The sequence below is a fragment of the Chionomys nivalis genome, chromosome 2 (assembly GCF_950005125.1).
Source record: "Chionomys nivalis chromosome 2, mChiNiv1.1, whole genome shotgun sequence".
In the NCBI taxonomy this organism is placed as follows: domain Eukaryota; kingdom Metazoa; phylum Chordata; class Mammalia; order Rodentia; family Cricetidae; genus Chionomys; species Chionomys nivalis.
In genome coordinates, this window is record NC_080087.1 from 5,157,429 (window position 1) to 5,179,945 (window position 22,517).

General features: G+C 47.9%; 1 protein-coding gene across 2 annotated transcripts in view; it reads right to left on the minus strand.

Annotated features, from left to right (window-relative positions):
- Smoc2 (SPARC related modular calcium binding 2) overlaps positions 1 to 22,517 on the minus strand; it is a 131,828-nt gene that overhangs the window by 78,543 nt on the left and 30,768 nt on the right. For both annotated transcript variants that reach the window (XM_057761527.1, XM_057761526.1), the window contains exon 2: positions 7,050 to 7,221. In XM_057761527.1, coding sequence (XP_057617510.1) covers positions 7,050 to 7,221 — 172 coding nt within the window. The remainder of the gene's footprint in view (positions 1 to 7,049; positions 7,222 to 22,517) is intronic.

The following is a 22,517-nucleotide window of genomic DNA, read 5'->3' on the forward strand; positions in this document are numbered from 1 at the left end:
TTGGGGAGCATGTGAGGACCAACAGCCCCAGGTCTCTGCTCATGCCTGCCCATGCTGAGATGTTGCATGCCAAACTACAGACAGTGTTTCTGTCTTTGCTTTTTCTATCGCCGTGATCAGCACCATGAGCAGGAGTAACTTGGAAAGCAAAGGGTCTATTTGGTTTAAACATCCATGTTACAGCCCATCGTTGAAGGAAGCCAGGGCAGGAACTCAAGCAGGAACCTGGAGGAAGAAACCCAAGCAGAGGCCATGGAGGAATGCTGCTTACTGGCTTGCTTAACCAGCTTTCTTATAGAACCCAGAACTATCTGCCCAGGAGTGGCCACACCCATTATGGGTTGGACCTTCCCACAGCAATTATTAATCAAGAAAATGCCCTCACAGGCTTGCCTACAGGCAATCTTATGGAGACATTTTCTCAACTAAGGTTTTTCTTCCCAGATAATTCCAGCTTGTGTCAAACTGATAACAAGAACAACTAAAACAGTACAGCCTCTCACAAGTGTCCTGTGAGGCGCCAGCTCCTCTCAGAGGTGGGTAAATGCCTTGGTGCCTTCTAGCATGGGACAGGGCAGCCAGACCAGACTTGGAACTGGTGTGGCAGATGAGGACACAGGTCTGAGTCTATGGGCCACTCAGTCGCCATAGTTACTGCAATGACCGGCCATGTGAACTCTCTAGGGTCAGGAACAGTTGTCCCTGCTCTTCCCTGTGGCTCTGTGTAGTGGCCACAGAAATGACAGATGAGAAGAGCCTGCCTTTGATGTTCACTGCCGCAAGTAAAGGCAGACACTGTGTTCCTACGCTGTAATACTTAGACTTTACCCACTTGCAATTTAAGGCCAGACTGGAAAAAAAAAGAAAAAAGAAAAGACAATACTACTGTGGCCCTTGGTTTGGAAGCACACTTCCCATCCGTACAGTGGGGTGTTGTGGTGGGGAGCAGAGGCAGATCACTGTCGTCTCTAGTGGCAATCAGCTAAAACAACTTGTCCTGCACCGATGATAGCAGAACAGTTAGTCCTTCATATGACAGTGTGGAAAAAATATATATGATTACAGAGCTAGAGGAACAGAGACAAAAATTCATCCTCGATTCATAAGATAGAACATAAAGAATGTAACTGGGAAACGCCGCATACAATCAGCGCTGTGAAGGGACACGAAGGTAAGCAACGAGTCTCTCCACTGTGTGGTAAAGGATCTAACACGTTTCTACAGCGTGTAAACAAGGGGCCTCTGACCATCACTGTCTCTGCCACAAGAAACCACATCACTCCTGGCACGTCAAAAATGGATGATGCAGTCCCTGGTTCCCAGAGGAAAGGGTAGACTGCCAACCCTCCAATGGGAGAGCCTGGTCAAGGCTGTGCCCGAGGGCCTCTGTGTCCCCATGGAAGCTGCACCCTGAGGTCGCAGTGGAGCAAAGAGGAAAGGCCATTTCTAGCTAAACATTCCATGGCTTTTGCTTGTGTTTCTGGCCCAGGCTTGTCTGGGAAAGGGACAAAGTTCCTATAGTGACTTCTCAAGTCTATGAAGACAGCAGCAATGGAAGCTAAGCCTGGTGCAGGTGGGGCTGCAGCAAGGGACCAACGGGCAGGGCTAGGGACTCCTAGGGCAGAGCTGATGTCTCGGAGGACAGTATATATCCTTGGAAACAAAGAAATTCAGGCCAGGTACAGAACAGAGCAGAGTAACAGACTCTCAGGCACACTCAGGAGCAAAGCTAAGCACACCCTCTCTTATGCTGTACACACTGCACCCACACTTCGACCTGTGTGCTTGCATGTGTACTTGTGTGTGCTCACACTCGCACCTGTGTACAGGCACACACTCACACCTGCATACATGAACACACATGTGCCCTCACCTTGAGCTCTTGTGGTCAGCTAACTTCCTCAGTGGGATGCAGGTGGGTCCACCCATCATGGCAGCAGCCAGCAGAACAATCCAGGCTATTCCCACAGGTCAACCCAACCCCACATGAGGCTGCATGCTTCCCAGCCTGCCTCGGTGTTTCCTGAGCATGGGGTTGCCATCTTCAAAGGTGGGATCATAAATGTGTACAGACAAGAGGTAAAAGCTCGTGACCCGGCTTCTAGTGTCTAGTTGTCCACCAGCAGAAGTGGGTTAGAAAGAGGAAGCCTTCGGGTGGGGAGAGCTCCCATTCAGCTCTCTTACTGATCGTTTTGGAGGGAGACAGAGTGCTCTCCACGCCACTGTGGAAGGATCCTTACTCCTGGGCCTCTCCAGCTCTGGTTTCTCCATCTTGGGGGACTCAGAACAGCTGGAGAGCTGAGCTTAGTTGGAAGTTCAAGGATCGGTTTTTAATCTCTGTTAAATAATGGTGCTGAGGGCACTGTGACCTGTCCTGACAGTGATAACTCAGAGCAAGGACAACCTTGTATCCCTGTCACAGGGTTGTCTGCCCCTGGCCAATCGTGAGCCCAGGCCCCTTAGGCCTTCCCAGAGACCGGGGTTATATCTCTGCTATGTCAAGGATCCTGGAACTGATGGGCAGTGGGCACAGGAGGACGAGGTCGGCAGGCAAAACACCTGCATCTCTCTCTCTCACCCCACACGAGTCCACATCAAGCACTTGGTCTAGAGACCTTCCAGGGAGCTGTCTTCAGAAATCCATTATAACTTTGTTCCCAGAAACCTCAAAATAACTCCAAGACTTCCTAGCATGTGGCCTTTTCCTTTATTTTCCTCGTTTCTCTCCCCTTTTTTTTTCTGATTCAGTTCCAGAGATTTTGTTGAAAAGAACAGCAGCCATATTGGTCTCAGATCAAAAGAAAAATATTAATGTGTTTTCTGAGTTCTGAAAACACAAACTCCACAAATTTCTATGAAAACACGAGAAAAATCCATCGGCCTAAACCACTGCAATTCCAGCCAGGGTCAATGTCAAATCGTGACATGAGACGCGGACAACATTTTAATCCTATTTAATTAAATGTGGAATAAAATATTTCCAAACCAGCACATGCAAACGGGACAGCCCCACAAATCTGTCACCCACAAAAATATGTAGAAATGGCCTCAAAATACAGATGCCAGCTGTACTGGAACGTTCTACAGCAGGGCCAGCTTCCACACCAGCGGAACACAGGCAAAGGCTGGGTGGAAACTTCCTGAAGGGGCAAAAAGGAAAACTTGATGTCCTGACTTCATCTCACTCAGGGGAGCCGGGCTCACAAGGGTCTTACAGAGTCCACAGCATTGGTTGTCTCTGACACAGGACAGAAATGATCAGGCCTGATACAACTCACCCTGAGACAGCCAATGCTGTGCCTGGATCTCAGGCGGTGGGGTCCATTCCCATACGCTATTCCTCCCCTGGTTGACATGCAGGTCAGGAGAGGTCACCTACTGGGCTTTAGGGACCAGGTAAGCAACACCTGGTGGCGTAAGCCACCCTAGGCATAGATGCCAGCCCTTGTGTTAATTCCTTACACCCAGGTCTTAGGTGAAGATATAACCCCAGCAGATGAAATTCACTGACCACAAATGGACACAAATCAGCCTCTGGGGGTCTCACCTGAACCCCAATGTGTCAGAGGTGTGTGATGGCCACCTGTCTTTAAGAATGCATGTGTGAACGGTACCCTCTCCTCCAGCTCTGTGTTTGCCGCCTGGGCTGGCTGCTGCCCCACATAAACACAGCTCAGAAAACTGCTGGAGTCTGTGGTATTTTTATTGTAATCCTTTCTATTTAAGTTAAACTTACTTTGGAGAGGTGTCGCGTTTGACTGCCTCTCCCCATTATGTTTTTAGAGGTCTCAAGTTTATGATATAAAATTTCCCCTGTGAAGGGATGAGAACTCCACCGAGAAAATCACCCAGGACAGAGGCTGCCTGTGAACAGTACTGACACGGGACACGCTGAGAGGATATCTTTGTCCACTTCTAGCTGGCCACTGTCACAAAGAAATCAAATTGTGACCAGAGCCAGCGACAGCCCAAGTTCCAGGGAGACACCTCTCCCAGGGGACAGGAGAGCTCCCCACTGTCATTTTGCCACCCTTGAGATCATGAGGGGCCTTATAGAGCTGTCATCCCATTACTGGTCCTCAGAAACCATGGCAGCAGCTGCTCAGTCTGACCACTTCCTTGCGGTCCTTCAGCAGGACACCCATCTGGGGTCATCCAAGAGAATGTGGCAGGAAGCAGGAACAAAAGACGGCCAGGCTTTGTGGCTCTACATGACCACCTCAACTTCCCACCATGCTCATTTCTGAAGGCTAAGACCTCCTAGGCAACTGCTTCTAGAAGTTTCTCTCAGGATTACATCCTGGTATTTAAACGAATTTTTCATGTGTTCCTCTTCCTTCTGTGCACATCTCCGAGATAAGTAATCGTCAAGGCATAAAATGACACCTACATTTTCTTGAAATGTATGTTTAGCCCTCACGGCTCAGACACCGACGAGGGATGGACATGAAGCCAGGTGTTGACTGCTGTCATACCAATGCCCACAGCTGCTGGCACAATGCCCGGAGGAAACCCGTTAAACCCGAAGACACTGTCAGCTGCACCGTCTTTTCAGGTGTGAGAGAATACAGGGAAGAGCGGTCTGGGACTGGAATGCGAAAGTGGAATCATACACAGAACTCCTTGAATTTGGAAGTATTCCTAAAGTAAACATTTGATCTCTACAGTAAGCAGACTCTGGGGTCCGGATAGGGATGTGGCCGCAAGAGGCAGTCTTAGCACAGCTCCACATACTAACACGGAGAACCCTGCCTCTTCCTGGTACCATAGGCACCATCCTGCCAGCATGAAACCAGCCACCTCAGGAGAAGGTCTGGGGACAGATTGGGTGGCCTCCATATCTGAGCCCAACTGAAAACACAGTCAGAAAGCTCTCAGAGCATAGAGGAGGTGCTGTGAGGGAGCACAGATTCCTGGGATGTCCACCAGTACCACCTCACTCTCAAGGGCCTGCAGGGTGGAGCGGATTCTTTGAGACTGCAGAGCACTGTTCGAGGAGTCTTTTCAGGAAAAAGGAAACAGTAACCCACCAAAGTGATCAACTCTAAGCAAATGTCAAAGCCCAGTACAAAGCTTGGTGTGACAGAAGCAGACAGGTATAGCGTCCATTCAAACAAGGCCACCCATGGCCTTCTGGAAAGTGCTGAGAGCGTGCATGTGTGAACAAGTACATATGCAAGAATCCATGCATATGGCTGCATGCTCAGGGACATAAGATCACAGATAAGAATTATGCATGTGACTGCATGTGTGCACCACAATGATTAAAAGATTAGATTTTTCCCATTCAAGTTTCCTCTGAAGAAGCTAAAGCTAATGTTCAGTTCACTACAAGCTAAACATCCAGAGACAAAGGGCAATGGTGTGGAGTATGCCATGTCAGGCAGATGAGAGTCAATAAGTTATCTGGGTTTCTTGTTTTGGTTTCCCAATAAACAGGAATGGATGTTTAGGGGTGAATAAAAATGTCATTTGTGCTGGGCGGTAGTGGCACACGCCTTTAATCCCAGCACTCGGGAGGCAGAGGCAGGTGGATCTCCGAATTTGAGGCCAACCTGGTCTACAGAGTGAGTTCCAGAACAACCAGGGCTACACAGAGAATCCCTCTCAAAAAGAAAACGTTTATTTTCAAATGACATTTATTCTAAGTGTTCTCCTTCCCAATAAGCTTTATGTTTGTTTGTTCCTTTTCTGCAGTACAGAGTATTTTTGCTGTAGTATTGGGTTTCTGTCTTGTGTTTGTTTTGATGAAACAGGGTCTCACCGTGCAGCCATATTGACTTTGAACTCAAGGTGTTCAAGATAAGGATTAGAAGCATGAGCCCCCTGACTAGCAGTCCTGACCCAGCCAGAGGCAGTCCTAGCCTCAGTTCTGGGCACTGAACCCAGGGCTTCTACTCATACAAGGCAAGCACACTACCGCTGCACTTCCTCCCAGCCCTCTTCTCGCTTGCTGCTTGCCGTGTGATCGTGAGGAAGTCTCACTAAGTAGCCCAGGCAGGCCTCGACCTCAGGATTCTCCTTCCTCAGCCTCCCGAGTGCTGGGATGCAGGTGTGCCCTACCTCACCTGACAAAGGGGAAACATTTGGCCTTGTCAGTAGGAGAGCGCTCTGAGCTCTCGGACAGCCTGTCTGCATTATCCACAACAGCGATGCAGGTCTGCCTACCAGCACCGTGGACCGCGACAGCAAGAGTAAACAGTTCGGCAGCTTGGTTAATTGCAGGCAGAGGCAGGGCACTGGTGGCGGTTGGTGTGGTTGGGCTGTTTAGATGGGAGGCTTGTCGGGGTTAATGGCTCATCAACTACATCTTCCCAAGGCCAGTTTAGTCTGTGTGGTCTTGTTCCCAGAGATTCGGAGAAAGTAAATCCCCTTTGAAAACTCTGTGTGTGCATGCCACCAAGCTGAACCCCTCATTACCGCGGGAAGCTTTTCCAGGCTTACTCTAAGCCTTAACTCTGGATCTAGCTGCTAATCAGAAGGCTGACGAGTCCATGGGTAAAGTCTACACCAAACTGACTGACGGGGTGTGAACCTCACTCACTAAGAAAGAAGAGCTGGCCATGATTTTAGAGGCACTGTGAGGGGAACACAAATAAGCCTGAAGCACTGTGGTAAATTTGTTTTACAACAACATGAAACACTCTGGGAGCGTTAGACAATTTGTAAAAATGACTGCTTTGTGGCTGGACATAGTCTGGTGGGTAGAGTCCCTACTTGTATGCAAGAGGTCCTGGTTTTAGTCTCCAGCAGACCATAAGCCAGGTGTGGTGGTACTTGTCTTTAACTCCAGTACTCTGGATGTGGAAGTACAAGGGTCAGAAGTTCAAGGCCAGCCTTTGCTACATGCTAAGTTCCAAGCTAACCTGGGCTACAAAAAACTCTCAAAAAGAAATTATTACTTTGAAATTCATAAAAATTACTCTTCACATATTACGAGAAATAATAACCAATATGAGACTTTCGAGCTGTTAAGTGTGAGAATAAGTCAGTTATCCATGCCCTCTCCACGCAGGCCCTCTCTTCTGGCCATGACCGTCACGGCTCACCTTTGCAGTTCCCACGGTGGGCGATCTCCAGCTGCGGATCTTTGCACTTGGCCCGCTGGAACTCACATCGAGACAGGAAGGTCCTCCCGTCGGAGGCACAGAGGGGCTTTTGGGAGGAGCTGGGGCAGTCCAGGCTGCAGTCTCTGTCTTTGTCTTGGTCAACTCTCAAGAACTTGAGGGAGAGAAAGAAGCAAGAGAGATTTAAAGAACTCTTCCTGGGCAGAAGGCAGTCTGCTCCACAGGAACCCAGAGCAGTCAGAGAACAGACCAAAGAAATACGGCCTCTCTGCACTCACACCTGACAGAAACAGCAAGTCAACCTCTCAAAAGTGTATGTCGTCCATGTCACTAGTAGGTGATCACTGGCCGCAAGTTCATATCTAAGGTCTGGTGGGAAAACACACGCAGCTCCTTATGAGTGGAAGGTGCTTCTCCACTCCACTTGCTTCCCCCTGAGGAACCTGTAAACACAGGAAGGAGCTTGCCTTTTTTGCCATCCTCTTAAGAATCTGTATATGCTCAAACTCCTAGTGGGCAGCTTCTTAATGAAAACTGAGTCCCCCCGACCTGCACCCCACAAGAAGCCATCATCTGTGGAGAGCTACACTTCAGCATCCTTATTGCAATTTTTAAGAGTCCTCTTCTATGGCTTCCTGTCTAGGCTGTTACTTTTTTTTTGGGGGGGGGGTTGTCACAGATGGTTTCTATGACTCTTTCTCAATTGTGAGTCTGCAGCTATCGAGACCACTGCAAAAGTAGCTTCCTTGCCCTTACATGGGATCATGGACTGTGGACTTCCGCGTGGTTTCTGGATTCAGAGCAGACTGTGGACATCCACATTGGACTTGAGTTTATTGTTTTATTTCGTTTCTTTCTTCTTCTTTTGTATGTGTGTATACCCCAATGAACTAGGATCTTGGTTTTCTTTTTGATTTTTGTTGTTGTTGTTTTCTTGAGACAGTGTGTTATGATTCCCAGGGTGGCCTCAAACCTGCCATGGAGTTGAGGGTGGCCTTGAACTCCTAATTCTCCTACCTCTACCTTCCAGGTTCTTGGATCCCTGGGGTGCGCCACTATGCATTGTTCATCCTGCAGTTTTTATTCTTATGTTTTGAAAGTTTTTTCCAACAAATGTTTTGTTGAATAAATGTTTGGCCCCATAATTGAGAAGCTACTGTACCCCTGAGAAATGTTTTGGACTCCCCATCCCACACATCACCCCATTGCAGGAAGAGTGGGGGTCAGAGTGGCCACCCTTCCTCACAAGTTCTCACAAGAATGGGTAGCACTGAGACCCTCTTAGTAGGGACCATGGAGGTTACCCACGGACCATTTTGCATGATGTAGTTCCCAAGAGCAGATTTCCCAAGCCATTGGTTCTTCCTTTCCTCTTTCGTGCCCTTGAATCCCCTGACTCCTAGGGAAATCTCGATCCAGACACTCTGACCCTGCCCATTCTCCTTGGATGAGGGCTCAAGCACCCTGGACAGCATTCACCTTGTTTCTATTCTTCACACCCAAGACCCTGCCCTGTCAAGGCAAGCATCAAGCCAGATAGAAGAGCAATGACTCCCAAATGACAGGAACTAGGAGCCACCACAGATCTGGTCATGACTGCCAGGTATTTCCTGATCTATGGACCATTAGCAATGCATTGAAAGGGAGAAAGCCCTTTACCTGGGGAGTGGAGGGAAGAAGGGGACAGGGAGGAAGAAGAGCAGGTGGAGCAGGAGGAAACGAGAAGGAGGAATGCTGGGGTTTTACACACATGCCACACACCCAACTACACAACTCACTTTCTAGGCAGAGAAGCTCTTTACACCTGCCTCTCTCCTCCCAGCAAGGAGAACTCTTAAGTGCTTGTTCTTTTCATCATGGATAACCCAAAGCAACTCAATCTTGTGCTAGAAAAACCATAAAGAAGGCAAGAGGCACTTGGGAAAACCCCGGAGGTGCACAGGTTAGAGCACCCTGAAGGTCCGTATCAAGCTTGCTGTCTTACACAGGTCAGGACCACCTGCCTACGAGTGGTGCTGCCCACAGTGGGCTTGGTCCTCCTACATCAATTCCTCATCAAAGCAACCCCCCTCAGACATGCCCACAGGTCAATCTAATCTAGGGCTTTCTTTTGAAAAGAAAGCCTGGCCAAATTGACATCTAACTAGGGAAATGAAGCTCTCATGAATGTCCAAGTTTAAACTAAAAGGCAAAGATTTAAACAAAATCAAGCCAGGTAAGAAACAGGGAAGAACACTCTCCACATCCTAATACAGAAAAATCCCTGCTGCAGCATCGATCAGACCCTCGTCAGTCACGATACGGGGTAGCTGGGGTAGCACATGGAGCAACAGCATGTCATCAACAACACATACAATGCCTGTAAGATTTCATAAGTTCTTCCTGAACCACGGCCCTCCACAGTGCGGTGAGTGCTTCTCATGATGCAAAGTCCCACCTCTGACGTCAAGACCCATCTTTCATTTAGATACAGATCCTTAAACAAGGCACCACCAGGGAACGGGGCTGAAGGGAAGACAGTGCTGGCCACTTTGAGAGCAAATGGTTAACTATGAGATTTCCTGGAGATGGGAAGAACACCTCCCTGGATTCTCAGAGCCCACGGATGAGTATTCATCGCCATTCTGCAGCTTGAACTTTATGGACAAACGGTACCACAAGGTCTGATCTCAAGGTTTGCAGCCCCACATAGGTCCTACATTGTCCCCAGAGGAAATGGTCCCCATAAAGAGGTAACATAGGCTCTCCTTCCTCCTCGTCTACAAACAAGGCAACAAGGCAGGTCTGGGGAGTGAGTGTGGATCTCAACTGTGATAAACAAAGCCTTCAAGTTCAGGACTTAGTTCTACACCTCAGCAAGATAGGAGAAGCAAGAGAGTCTCTACACCTCACTGCCTCTGGGTTACACTTGCAGACTTCTGTACCGAAGAGAAACTACTGAATAAGGTAGATATTGTCATGAATTACAGGACTAGATGAAATCTGGGGGCTTGAAAGGCACCTGTGTGGCCAGGGCAGACATGGGGAGACAGTAAGACCAGGCTCAGGGTCTAAAATAAAGGATAGGTCTTGGTTTCAGAGGTTGAACATGCATCGTGCCCTGGGCACTCACAGTCTCTTTTTGTGTGAGGTGGAGATGACAAAACAGCACCCATTTTATAAGGATCACTGTGAACATAAATGACTGCTTTGGAAAACATCTTGACCAGACGTGAAGAAGTCACTGGCAACAAGTCCTACCAACCATATACCTGGAGTCTGTTATTTTAAGATGTACATGTCTGCTGTGGTTTTGTTCCAACAGTCACACAAAAACCACTACACCATGTGAGCTTTGGGCAACCCTCCCATGTGTGGTTATTTCCAGGTAATAGATTGGGAGAGTGCAGAACAAAAAAAGAGTGAAATTAGGTCAAAAAGTCATAGTTAAGTCTTTCAAGAAAGGGTTTAAAAGATGTAGGAAAACTCAGAAAACAGAAGCTCAGCTCTGTCCCGGGGTGACTAGAGTCAGCTAGGAAACATCTGGTGACCGGTGGACAGGGAGAGGCCAATGCTAGAGGTCAGTCTCTCAGGACCAAGGATGGGGAAAATGTCACCTTGCATGAGGAGTAAAGCGGGGCCACTCAGGATGCAGGTGCAGTGAAGAACCCAAGCCCCCCACCTTGCTGGAGATCTCTGAACTAGAGTCCTAGACAGAGGGAGACATCAAGACGTCCAGTAGTCATTCTCTCCCCCACCCACTTTCTTTCCCTGCCGCCCCTGATTTATGGTATTTGTTTTAGTGGACATAAAACCTTGTTTGCATATTTTAAAGGCACATTAGACCTGCCCATTCTGGGCACTAGGATGGCATTTCCTATCTTTCTCTCAACTTCTGCCGTGTTTGGTCAGGAACACACAGCCTGGGCTCAGGTATGGGTCAGGTTGTCCTTCTTGTTCTATAATTCTCCTTCTCAAACTCCCAAACATCTCTCTCTCTCTCTCTCTCTCTCTCCTCCTCCTCCTCCTCCTCCTCCTCCTCCTCCTCCTCCTCCTCCTCCTCTTCCTTCTCCTCCTCCTCCTAACTACTCTCAGTGATGAGAGTACCTTTGCTTGCTGCCAGCTCCTCTTGGATGGAATTCAACTCATCACCGCTACAGGTTTGTGTTTACAAGAGCCAGTGGGAACTTCATTATCTCAAATTCTTCCTAATAAGATACCATACGGCTGTTGTTACTTCAATACAAGAGTTGCCTTTGGCAATAAGGAAATTACCTCCCTCTGCATTCAGTCATTCCTCTTTGGGGTCAGAGGTGATGTGTCTGCAATCTCACTGTGCATTCCTTAGACAGACTGGGCTTCAGACAGACCTGTTCTGTCTGAGGCTACTTCACTCTAGAGTGTTTATGGATGGCTCCGTGGGCTATGGGCACTGTCTTCAGTGACAACCAAGTAGCAGCTTCCTAGCCAAGACCCCAGGAAGAAGCCGAATATGCCAGTTAATACCTCCCACTCCAGGTTACAGGTCTGGGCCAGCACACAGGCTTGGGATATGGAAGACCCCACAGCAAAGACTTAGCAAGCCAATTTGGAGCCCTCCAACTGGAAATCACTAGGAGATGGCATTTATGTAGCCTCCTATAGCACTGGCGCCATGTTGGAGCTCAGTACTGATTTATTGCCTGAGGAACCATGTCAGTGTGGCAGGGAGAATGGCAGGGGCCAGAGGAGGAGTTTGGAAACTGATGTGGGACTCCACAATATGACCGGGAACTCACAGGATACTGAACAGCCAGTGTGTCCTCCTACTCTCCCAGCCCTCATTTATGTTTCCCCCTTTCACTCAAGCCTCGTTGGACATCATCCTCCAGGTTTCTCCCTGCTTGGAGCACCAGAAGGCCGTTACTGTGTTACTGTGCTGAGCCAGGCTTTGCAAGGTACTGGAGGCCTCGCTTGTCTGGTGCACTTTTCCTTTCAGTTAGACCCTTCTTGTCAGCTACGACCCATAGCCGACCTTGCAGAGGAGACAACGGGAGTGCTAGTGATCACCATGCTGCTGTGGTTTCACAGAAGACAAGTGTAGGTTTCCCCAGGGGCCAGGCTCAGCAGCTGTTGCTATGGAAAAGCAAACCATGGGACCCTACAAGGTGTCTCACAGAAATTACATTATAACTTGATATATACGAGTTGAAAGATATTTTTAATCTTTCCTCTAATGTTTCCTTTTATTCCCAGATGATCATAGCCTTTCAGGAAAGACCACTCCCCGCCCCCAGTCATTAGCAATTACACATCAGAGAAGGCCTCACCTGGAGCATAAGTGATAATGTCCTGAGAACCACCTTTCCCCCTCCAGCAATAAAGCCCCCCTCAGGCCATCCTGCAGAGCTGGAAAGAGCCGAGACAATGATGGACCAACAACAGACAGGACCATGCTTTGTCCAGGCATACTGAATTATCCATACCCTTTCCATGCCCCCTGGTTCTGTCTCTATTTAAACTAAAAGCTCATGTCTGCACCCTAAAGATGATCTCAGAGTCATAGGACCCTTTATCAACTCCTCTTCTCAGTATGGCCATATCAAATAAGTCTCTTGAGATGGGTGACCAAGCCAGACATATTTGGGGTGCTGGAACCAGGGCTTTTGCCCTAAAACTTTCAGTTATATCATCAGCGAGGAAAAGTCCCAATAACCAGACAGGTTGCAAGGATCCATAGGTGGAGATGACTTTGTGAGAAAATGTCTCCTTTCCTGCCTGATCCCCTGTGCAAGGAACCTGTAGAAGAAGTCAAATCTTCTCCCTGTGGCAGAAAGGGTAAGACCTTTTGTCAAACGCTCAAGGGTCAATGCAGATGCCCTCCAAGTGGGGTAATGTTGGTGGGGACAGAGTCCATGACTCAATCAGATCTAGAAGAAATCCATCGACCACCAGTAGATGGGTACCATTCCCAATAGTCACCTAGCTGGTCAGCAAGGTCACCAGACCCAAACACAAGGCTGAACCAACCTCTTCCCTTCATCCCAGTAGCATCTGCCAGGATGCCAGGCTGAGTCTTCCTCTTTCAAGAAGGCTCCTCAGCTCACACTCAGGAATGACCCAGGAATAAAGTCAAGGCAGGATACAGGGAGAAACCTGGGGTCTGGCATTGATTCTAATCCCTGCCTGGGAACTTCCTCACAGCACCTCTGCTTCCGCTCTCCCTCACCTTGCTTCACATATAGGAAGGGATTCTTGGAATATTTTTAGTTTTGTTGACACTGTGAGATAGATGGCCAGGTCATGGAATCCTGGAGAGAAAGCTCTCCCCATCTCTGTACCTCTGGCAGAGCTACCTCCCTCCTGAATGCTCCCGTGCTATCTACAGCCTTGGGGGAGGAGTACAATCTTGGAGATAGGGTCTGGTGCTGAGCACCACAGCGCTGGATACTGGCCTGCAGTCCTTCAGCTGACACCTCCTGACCGGGCATCGGGCACGCTTCTCTCAGATGCTACCATGCTGGACACTAGTCCTGTAGCAGGGCCTGTTATCCACAGGAACAGTCAACAGTGGGGTTTCTTTCAGGCCTATTTCTTTAAAAAAAACCCTCAGTAGAAAAAATATATTTCTCTCCAGACCCTGGAGTTCAATAGAAACCACTGACATGTGCAACTTCTACAATTAAATTAATTGCAATAAAATAAAATTAGAAATTTCATTGCCTACTGGCCCCAGACGCACATTGAGTTCTTGGTGGTCCCCTGTGGCAGCTGTTGCTGTCCTGACAGTAGAGGCCATAAAATCTATCACCAGAGGTCATTCCTTCCTTATCTAGAAACAAGATTACCTCCCTAAACTCTTTCCCTAAACCTGAGCTTCCCTTGGCAAACCAGGAAGAGAGGACGAGTTCTCACTAAGAGAGTGGAAATAAATTCTGCAGCATGTGGCAAGTTAAACGTGTCAAAACTGCAGAGAAAACAATTTTAAAGAAATTACTTTGAAATTCACACTTAATTATAGAGAAGGAAGGCGTGTTTTAATTACAGGAAGAGAATCTGGGGTGTGTGTGGAGGGGAGAAAGGATTTCCAGGGACTTCAGGGGGAGAGGCAGATTGGAGAGGAGACTCCCATGGGTGGCTTTGAAGGAGAGAAGCCCTGAGAAGGGGGGGTCCTTGATAGAGGCTCGCTCTGAGAGAGAGGCTCCGACAGAGATGGCTCACAAAAGCTGGCTCCCGACTCCCAACATGGCCCAGGACAAAGGCTCATTCCTGACATTAATCCAAGGGAAGCACAGAGAAAAAGACATAAAGTGAGGCTTCCGCAAAGAGAGACCTAGTGATAGACCAGCATCCATGAGATGTAGCCTAGTGATGGGACCAGCATCCAGGAGATGTAGCCTAGTGATGGACCAGTATCCAGGAGATGTAGCCTAGTGATGGACCAGCATGCACAAGATATAGCCTGGTGATGGACCAGCATCCAGGAGATGTAGCCTAGTGATGGACCAGCATCCGGGAGATGTAGCCTAATGATGGACCAGCATCCAGGAGATGTAACCTGGTGATGGACCAGCATCCAGGAGATGTAGCCTAGTAATGGACCAGCATCCAGGAGATGTAGCCTAGTGATGGACCAGTATCCAGGAGATGTAGCTAGTGATGGACCAGCATCCAAGAGATGTAGCCAAGGGCTGCAAGCATGATTTGGAGTGGGGAAGAGTCTCAGCTCTGTCCCAGGAGGCAGCTCAGCTTTTCTTAACAGCAATTCCACAAAATGCTCGTCAGGTCACTGGTAGGCACAGGGCTCTCACAATGAGGTTACTGAAGAACCCAAAGAATTACATCTATTTTACACACATTACAGAGAATTTAAATGTTACACACAGACATAAAGAAAACTCAGGTTCTCAGAGGAGATGGAGGGGCTGTGGATGAGACCCCAGGATGCTTCCATGAGTCAGCATCAGGGAATGTATGGGCTAGAAGTTATCAAACTGACTACCACCAGCTTCCCAGGTACTATCTCTGGCAATTCAAGTGACATTAAGGAAGAGCTGGGCAAACAGAACCCAAAGGCTGACACATGAGCCCTCTTCTCTATTCATCAGGGAAGCTTGCATTAGCCCGGGTACTCTGTGACAGGAAGCACAGTAATTCTTGTCAAAGCATTCAGCTGACCTGCAAAGCTCGGCTCCCACCTGGGATGTTGGGAGAAAGACCATCACGGCATCTAGTCACTGCGCTGTCTCACAGAGGAAAGTGAGGTCTCTGCACACGACAGAGTGGAACAGCCAGTGAGCAGTGTTCCTTCAGGGCTCTGCCTCTGCTCCTGCCTTCACATACCTGTCTTGAGTTCCTGCATCGTGTTCCTTTGATGACAGTCTAAATAAATCCTATCCTTCCCATGTTGCTTTTGGTCACGGAGTTTATCACAGCAACAGAAAACAAACTAACCTAAGACTTCCTTCAGTTCATATCCCCAGAGCCACCAGCTGGGGAACATGAGGCTGGAGGAAGCTAAGACTCAGTCTCTAGTCCATCTGCGGCCATGTCTCTCCCTCCAGATTCTAGAGAACCCGTTCAGGAAGACATGAGTGCCCTCGCAGTTTCTTGGCCTCCTGCAACTGTGTGGTACTGGAATCAGCTTAGGCTTACTCCCACCCTTAGGAAAAAGAAAAACAAACTTGCCTGCACCTGCCTACCTAGCTGTCTGTCTCCCTGTCTTAATCAGCAGCCACTGCATTTGCTCAGAAGGCCCTTCTTCACATCTGGTATCACAGTAACAATTGTCCAGAATCTAGACCAGGGTGCCTAGAATCCTGTCAACCAAGAGAACCACAGGGCTTACAGCAGAGACCGAGGTATGACTAATTTAGGACAGGTTGATGACATCTGAATGACTCCTTAATAATATCTTCAAGTTCCCAAGCCTACGATGTGGGCAGTTCAGAGATTGTGAGAACGTCAGACTACAGAGGGTGTTACATTGCCTCCGAGAAGGCAATGAATGGGAAACCAATGAAGACAGTTGAAACATAGTACACAGAGCTAAGAAGTAAAAGCTCAGATGGAACGACCTCATCGTCATCATTAATCTAAGATTTATATACTTATTGATAAACAAATTGAATTGCCAATTTCTCCAAAACTTATTTTATTTACTAATAATTAGCATACTTTTTATTATTCTATTATAAAATATTTTATCAGGTTCATGTAAGTTACACTGTGACACTGTGACAGGCACCTCTCATGACAACAATGGTGTCCATCCCTATGGGATGGTGGCCTTTCCACATCAAATGTCATTTTCTGGACAGGAATTTTTTCCTTTGGTTTTAGAGACTCAGTCTAACATTTGCCCAGCTCCACACAGAGCAAAGTCACACAATCTCATACAAGGTAAAGCCATAAAGTGAGAGCCATCGGTGTCCAAGAATGTGTGCCCGTGCAGTTGGGGCCATTCTCTGTGCAGGTAGCGACACCAGAGAAATGAGGTCTTTTGCTCAGAATGGGAAACACTCTTCGGGGGCAGGGTGGCTCTGAGAGGGCTTGGAACATGTGTCTTTGTCTTGGCCCTGCCCACATGTTGTCCCTGAGTCTGTCTCTTAGACTGTCATCCATTAGGTCACTGTCCCTTTCCCTCCAGAGAAGAGTCTGCAGTACATCTGCCCTCCTCAGTAGCAGCTCCAGTTTGGTGTCGGTCACAAACATTGGCAGTGACCCATGAATGGGCCCACTTTTCTATAGCGTGATATTATCAGGGTGGGAAGACCACCGAGTCCCTCCTCCTTTAAGAGGAACTTCCCTGGCGTTAGGTTAAGCACAGCTATGAGAACTGGGTCCATTTGTGCCCTAAGTACAGGGCAAGGAACAACATGAGTGGTAATTCTCCTTGCTGTCTGTGTCTATGTCATCTATAAAACAAGGGAACAAAAGCCACCAAAGACTAAAGCAAAGCATGGGGTGACAATAAGCACACACATTTTGGTGTTTTTATATGTCTGCATGTGTGCTGTGTATGTGTGTCCCTGTATGTTTGCAAACATCCCCCCCCATGTTTATGTCCCTGTACATGTGTGCACAGTTGTTATCTGTGTGTGTGTACCCCTGTACACAATCACACAGTCGTTGCCATTCCCATGTGTGTGTGTGTGTGCCCCTGTACATGTTCACATAATAGTTGTCATTCGTGTGTGTGTGTGTGTGTGTGTGTGTGCCTGTGGAGGGTGGGCTAAGAGACAGTGAGACAGTGAGAAGTGGAAAGTCCCATTTAAATCCCCTTGACTTTATGGTTTTGAAAGGCAGGGCTGCATTTTTGCTGTCATGGGAAATTATCCTTTGAAAAACAACCTTTAATTGTTCCAGACAGGAATCACCAGCAGATCCCAGGAGCCGGGAAACAAACGTCAGGGGTAGATCTTCCTGCAGGGGCTCACACCGCATCGCACTTTCCTGCACGCTCATAGCCCTTGTTACAACAACCACAGGCTTAGCCACCTGGCTAATGACATGAAGGATCCGGCTCACATCTCTCCTTGCTCATTGCTCACAGAAGTCGGCAGCAAACTGTGCAGTGGAGCGGGGAAGGATGCCTTGTGGAGCTTTAGCTGAAGAGCTGGCCCACGTGGTTTCCCTTCCCAAAGCCACTGATGGTAGCGGACATTTCCAAACCCACTATGACTCACCATGGACCAGTATCTGTGGGCAGCTGAGAGGAGGAGGACCACGAGCATCTGGTGCTTGAGAACATGATCAAGTGACATTGAGAAGGTCACAGGTCCCAGAGTAGGGGTTACTCTACTACCACCTAAACCTTCATCACAAACAAGTCCCAACCTCAGGAGAGAGGAAGGGAGCACAGCAGGTGGCTAGGGCTCCCTAGGGTACTGGAGTCTGGAAAGCTTTTTCTCGCTATCTCCCTAGCCAACCCCCGTCCAGTAAGTAGCCTTTTGTGCAGTTCTAAAGGAGTTAAACCTAAAGGAAGTCAAATCACCAGGCATCTTGCACCATCTTCAGCTCCCTGACCACGAGACATCTACCAGTGAGTTGCAGGAGGCTACCACAGCCCAGGTCCCCCCTCTCCAGCCCTCCCTCTAATAAAGTTACAGGGTTTGGCTCAGGAAGCAGAGTTGGCACTAGCTGTATACTTGAAGCAGCAGAATATGGACACACTAAGCAGGGAGACAGATGGTGTCCCCAGATCAGCCTCTAGCTCCATCACCAAGCCACTGGTGAGTCACCGTGGGTTTGGAAGAGCATCAGCTTCGGGAAGGGACGCAAGTGGAACCAGCTCTTCAGCCCATAGGGCAGATCGCAGCCCCTCCAGGGCAGAATCTCCGTCAAGGTGTCCTTCCTACCTCACAGAAAGGCTGGCTGCTTATTCTGTAGAGCGGTAAATAAAAAGTATGAGTCAAGCCCCTCTTACTTGCCTTTCTTCTGCTCAGCTGCAAAGAAACGTGTGGATATTTCATAAAATTCAGGCATCCGAGTTTCCATGGCATGAGACAGAACCTGAGCAGGAGGGAAGCCACATATCATGGCATTTTTTGATAGGCACCATGCTGCCTCAAGTGTGGTTGTGTTTTCATTTCTGGTTCTGTCATTAGGTTGTTTTTTTGCTGACTGAGAAAGACGCTGAGTCTACAGAACTCATTCACTAAATTGGCTCGGGAGACACAGAACCCATTCACCTATACTTCCTCCCAGACCAGGGATGCTGATGATAGTACCCATGGTAAGAATGGTAGTCATCCTCTCTCTCTCTCTCTCTCTCTCTCTCTCTCTCTCTCTCTCTCTCTCTCTCTCTCTCTCTCCCCTCTCTCTCTCTCTCCTCTCTCACACACACACACAAAGACACAGACAGAGAGAGATTCAGAGACAGAGAGATAGAGAAGAGAGACAGAGACAGAGAGAGATGCTATTGAAGCCGTCTAGCAAGTTCTCCATTTCTGTTATGTCACTATGCAGCCCCAAAACGTCTTTTGTAAGGTTTCTCTTTGGTATTATTTCTAGTTTGTATGTACATTGGTTTCATGACTTCCTTGATATTTTCCTTAAGTTCTTTGAGTATCTTTAGGATACTGTCTTAAATGGTTATCATGTGTCTCTACCTTCAGGCAATATCAGTTTTCCTATTAATTATTTTTCTTTGAAATGTTCCTTTGAGTGTATTGTGATTTTTGTTTGTTTGTTAAAACTGTGGACTAAAATCCAGTGGGGTAACTCTAGAAGTCAGATTGCCCCACCGCCCTGGGGTTAGCCATGTTAATGTTTGTGCTTCTCTCCTGTTGCAGGTGGGCTGTGCATCAGTGCTCTGCCTGGTGGATAAACTTAAGATCTTCTAATATCTCTTCTGAGCAACTTTCTCTGGTCGTGAGTGGACATGGTCTCACTTTTGCATATGAGATTAGCTCTGAATATTCCCTTATCCTTGATGTATCTCAAAACAGAAAACAGAACAATAAAGAGGCCATGTGTATTGGCCCTTTCAGTACCCTGGAGGTCTCCTAGAGAGGAGTCTTACCACGTTGGGAGGGTGCGATACTGTAGGCAGAGTAGTAATGACTACCACTTCTTTGTCTACATCCCTCTGATCTACATATGCTAATCTCAGCAGCGGACCCAGTATTTGTAGGGAGGCCCCTTTCCCAACACCGTAGCTCCCACCCAGTCTCTGTATACATCGACTATAGTATCGGTCATATCTACCACTAAGAATTGGCAAGATTGGTGAGGCTGCCCTGTGCTGGAGTTAGAATCAACCTAAACTAACCACACTTCACTGTGGAATCCTCCCCTGAAGTCACAGCCCTCAGGAAAAATACAGAGTCCTGAACTACCCTGGCAGGGCAGTTGGTGTCTATGTGGAAGAAGTCATGCAGGAGGAAGCCCTGGGGTCCTCCAGCATCTTCACCATCCCACATCTTTAATTTCTTTATTATCTATGCAGACATTCCTTTTAAATGTATTGTAATTAAGTACATAAAATGCACCAATACATAGTCTTGCCGCATCTTATAAATATAACTCAGACGTGGCATATGAAATTACTAATCAGAAGCAGAACTGCTTTCTCTACAGAAGAACCAGTTAAAAGCAGACACTGCGTGCAGTTCAGTGCCCTTGCTCTCTTATGTGAGATAAGGGGACAGCTTGACCACACACACACACACACACACACACACACACAACTGTGCCTCTTCCCGTGGACCAAGAAGCAACAGGGTGGAAAGCTATGCCCTTGTGCAGATGGCATGGCAGAACAGTCTGCTTCAGACAACGTCTCTTTTGAGTTCTTTCCCTGCTCTCAGGCCCTTCTCCTAGCTTATCTCATGATGCTGCAGAGGCTGAAACCAGCCACCTCCTGCAAATGAGAGCACAGCAGGGTCTGATGAGCAGGAGGACCCTGGTGGGTGTGTTTAACCCTCTGCCAAAGTATGGGGACAGCCCATGTGCTCAGCAGGTGCTTGAGGAGAAATCAGGGGTTGGCAGAAAGGGGAAGCCGTGGGTAATAGTGACGTGTGGTTTGCAGAAGCATAAGATCGCATGGTCCTGGAGATCAGAAAAGCTTTGTTAGAGTTGCAGCTCTTATCTCACGTGGATTCTCAAAGACAAATATTTCCCAGAAAGGCTGTTCAGGTCACCGTATCTAAACAGGTTCTCACCTCCCCAAAGCCCACAATTCATTCCCTTGCACACTCACACACACTCATGCATACACTTTTCTCACGCAAGTGCACACAGACTCAAATAATTCACACACATGGTCTTTCACAAAAACTTACACAAACACACTCACATCACACACCTGTGTGCACAATGTTTGCACACACATGTAAACACACACACACTCCTACTCCCACCATGCTCTTCTCCCAACAGACAGCAGGCAGGGCTCACAGCACCAGGTGACAGGCTTTAGCGATCCTCGTGCCACCTCCCTTTTCCTTTTCGGACTTGAGAGATCACAAAGCAAAGAGCCAGGACTCTGTCTCTCATTCACAAGGTGCCGTGGTGAGGTCAGTTCTCCAGAGCAACAACAACAACAGCAAAGCTTATCTGAACGTCCTCAGTCCCAGACATGTGTCTACAGGACGACAGGCAGAGAAGGCCGTGAAGCCAGAGTCAGAGAGACCCGCGAACCCAGCATAGCACGACAGAGAGTGACCTCAAATGTCCAAAGGACACTGAGTGCCCATCTAAGCAGTGGGCTGAAGCTTCCTCAGGAAGGAATCCTCCTGCATCTGAATCCATCTGGTCCTCGTTGACACCAACACTTGAAAAGTGCAGACCCACAGGAAAATGAAACCACACATACTGAAAATTTCAAGCTAACCGACCTTAATTGGGACTCAGAAGACTTCTAACTTAGCTCAGCCTTGGTTGAGGGCTCGCATTCAGTGCCTTCATTGCACACTGAAGTCTGTAATGAAGGCAGATGTTCAGAACAGAAACCAAGGAAAACAAACTTTCTGGTTGTGAACTCTCGGTGGTGACTGGCTCCTGAGCCCCAGTGTTTGACAATACAGAAACCCAGGCTGATTTACAGTGTGTGCTGGAACCAACGCCACGTGGGCAGATGCCTCTCCACCCAGCCATCCCACGTCCAGACACCATAAAGTAAAACTTAGCACTGTACAGAAATGCATGTGCAAAGTCACCCACGGAACTAGTATTCGAAATAGCAAAGTAAAACTCAGGGATGCTAGGTCTCCAGTAATAAAACTTCAGCCACAGAATTTACTGCAGGGCTGAGGTTGTAGCTCAGCAGTAGTAGTAGTATACACAAGGCCCTGGGTTTGAGTCCACGCAAAACAAAACTGTTGGTGGAGGCAGCTCATTTATGGCCAACGTGGTCGACTATATCCACATAAAACCTGAGAAAGCTTGGGGATGAATTCTAGACACAAAAGAACAGAGTTAATCATGGCTTCTTGGTAGCTGGCATTTTTTTTCCAGATAGGCTGTTTGCTAGCAGCAAGCAGAGACACAGCTCTTTTAAGAGGTTTCCTGACTCAGCTTTAGTGGCAAAAAGTACAAGACTTCTTTAAAAAACAGCTTTCTGGTTCATGCTGCCAGCATGAACCCTGGCTCTTTTGGGAGACAGAGCACTTGAATGGGGTTTGTGAACAGGGTGTTACAAACTGCTTAAAGGCATTACATAGACCTGCAGCATATCTGGAACTGGGGCAGTGTGCTCAGCTCACAGAGGCGGTGAACATGACTCCACCATGTTGGACTAGGCGGAGTCAAAAGGCAAAGCAGCCTTAGTCCAAGCTATGTAGCTTAGCATTTTAAGGAGTGCTCCTGGACAGAAAAAGACTAGAGATATTCAATAAAGACAGATTCAGATGAAAAAGACCTCTAGATGGGTCACAGCATTGGATAAATGTAGGTAGGCTTGAGAGAGGGGGGGGAGAATATAAACAATTATAATATAAAAGAGTATAGACAGTCATAAATTTAAAAAGTAAAGAAGCTCAATAAAAA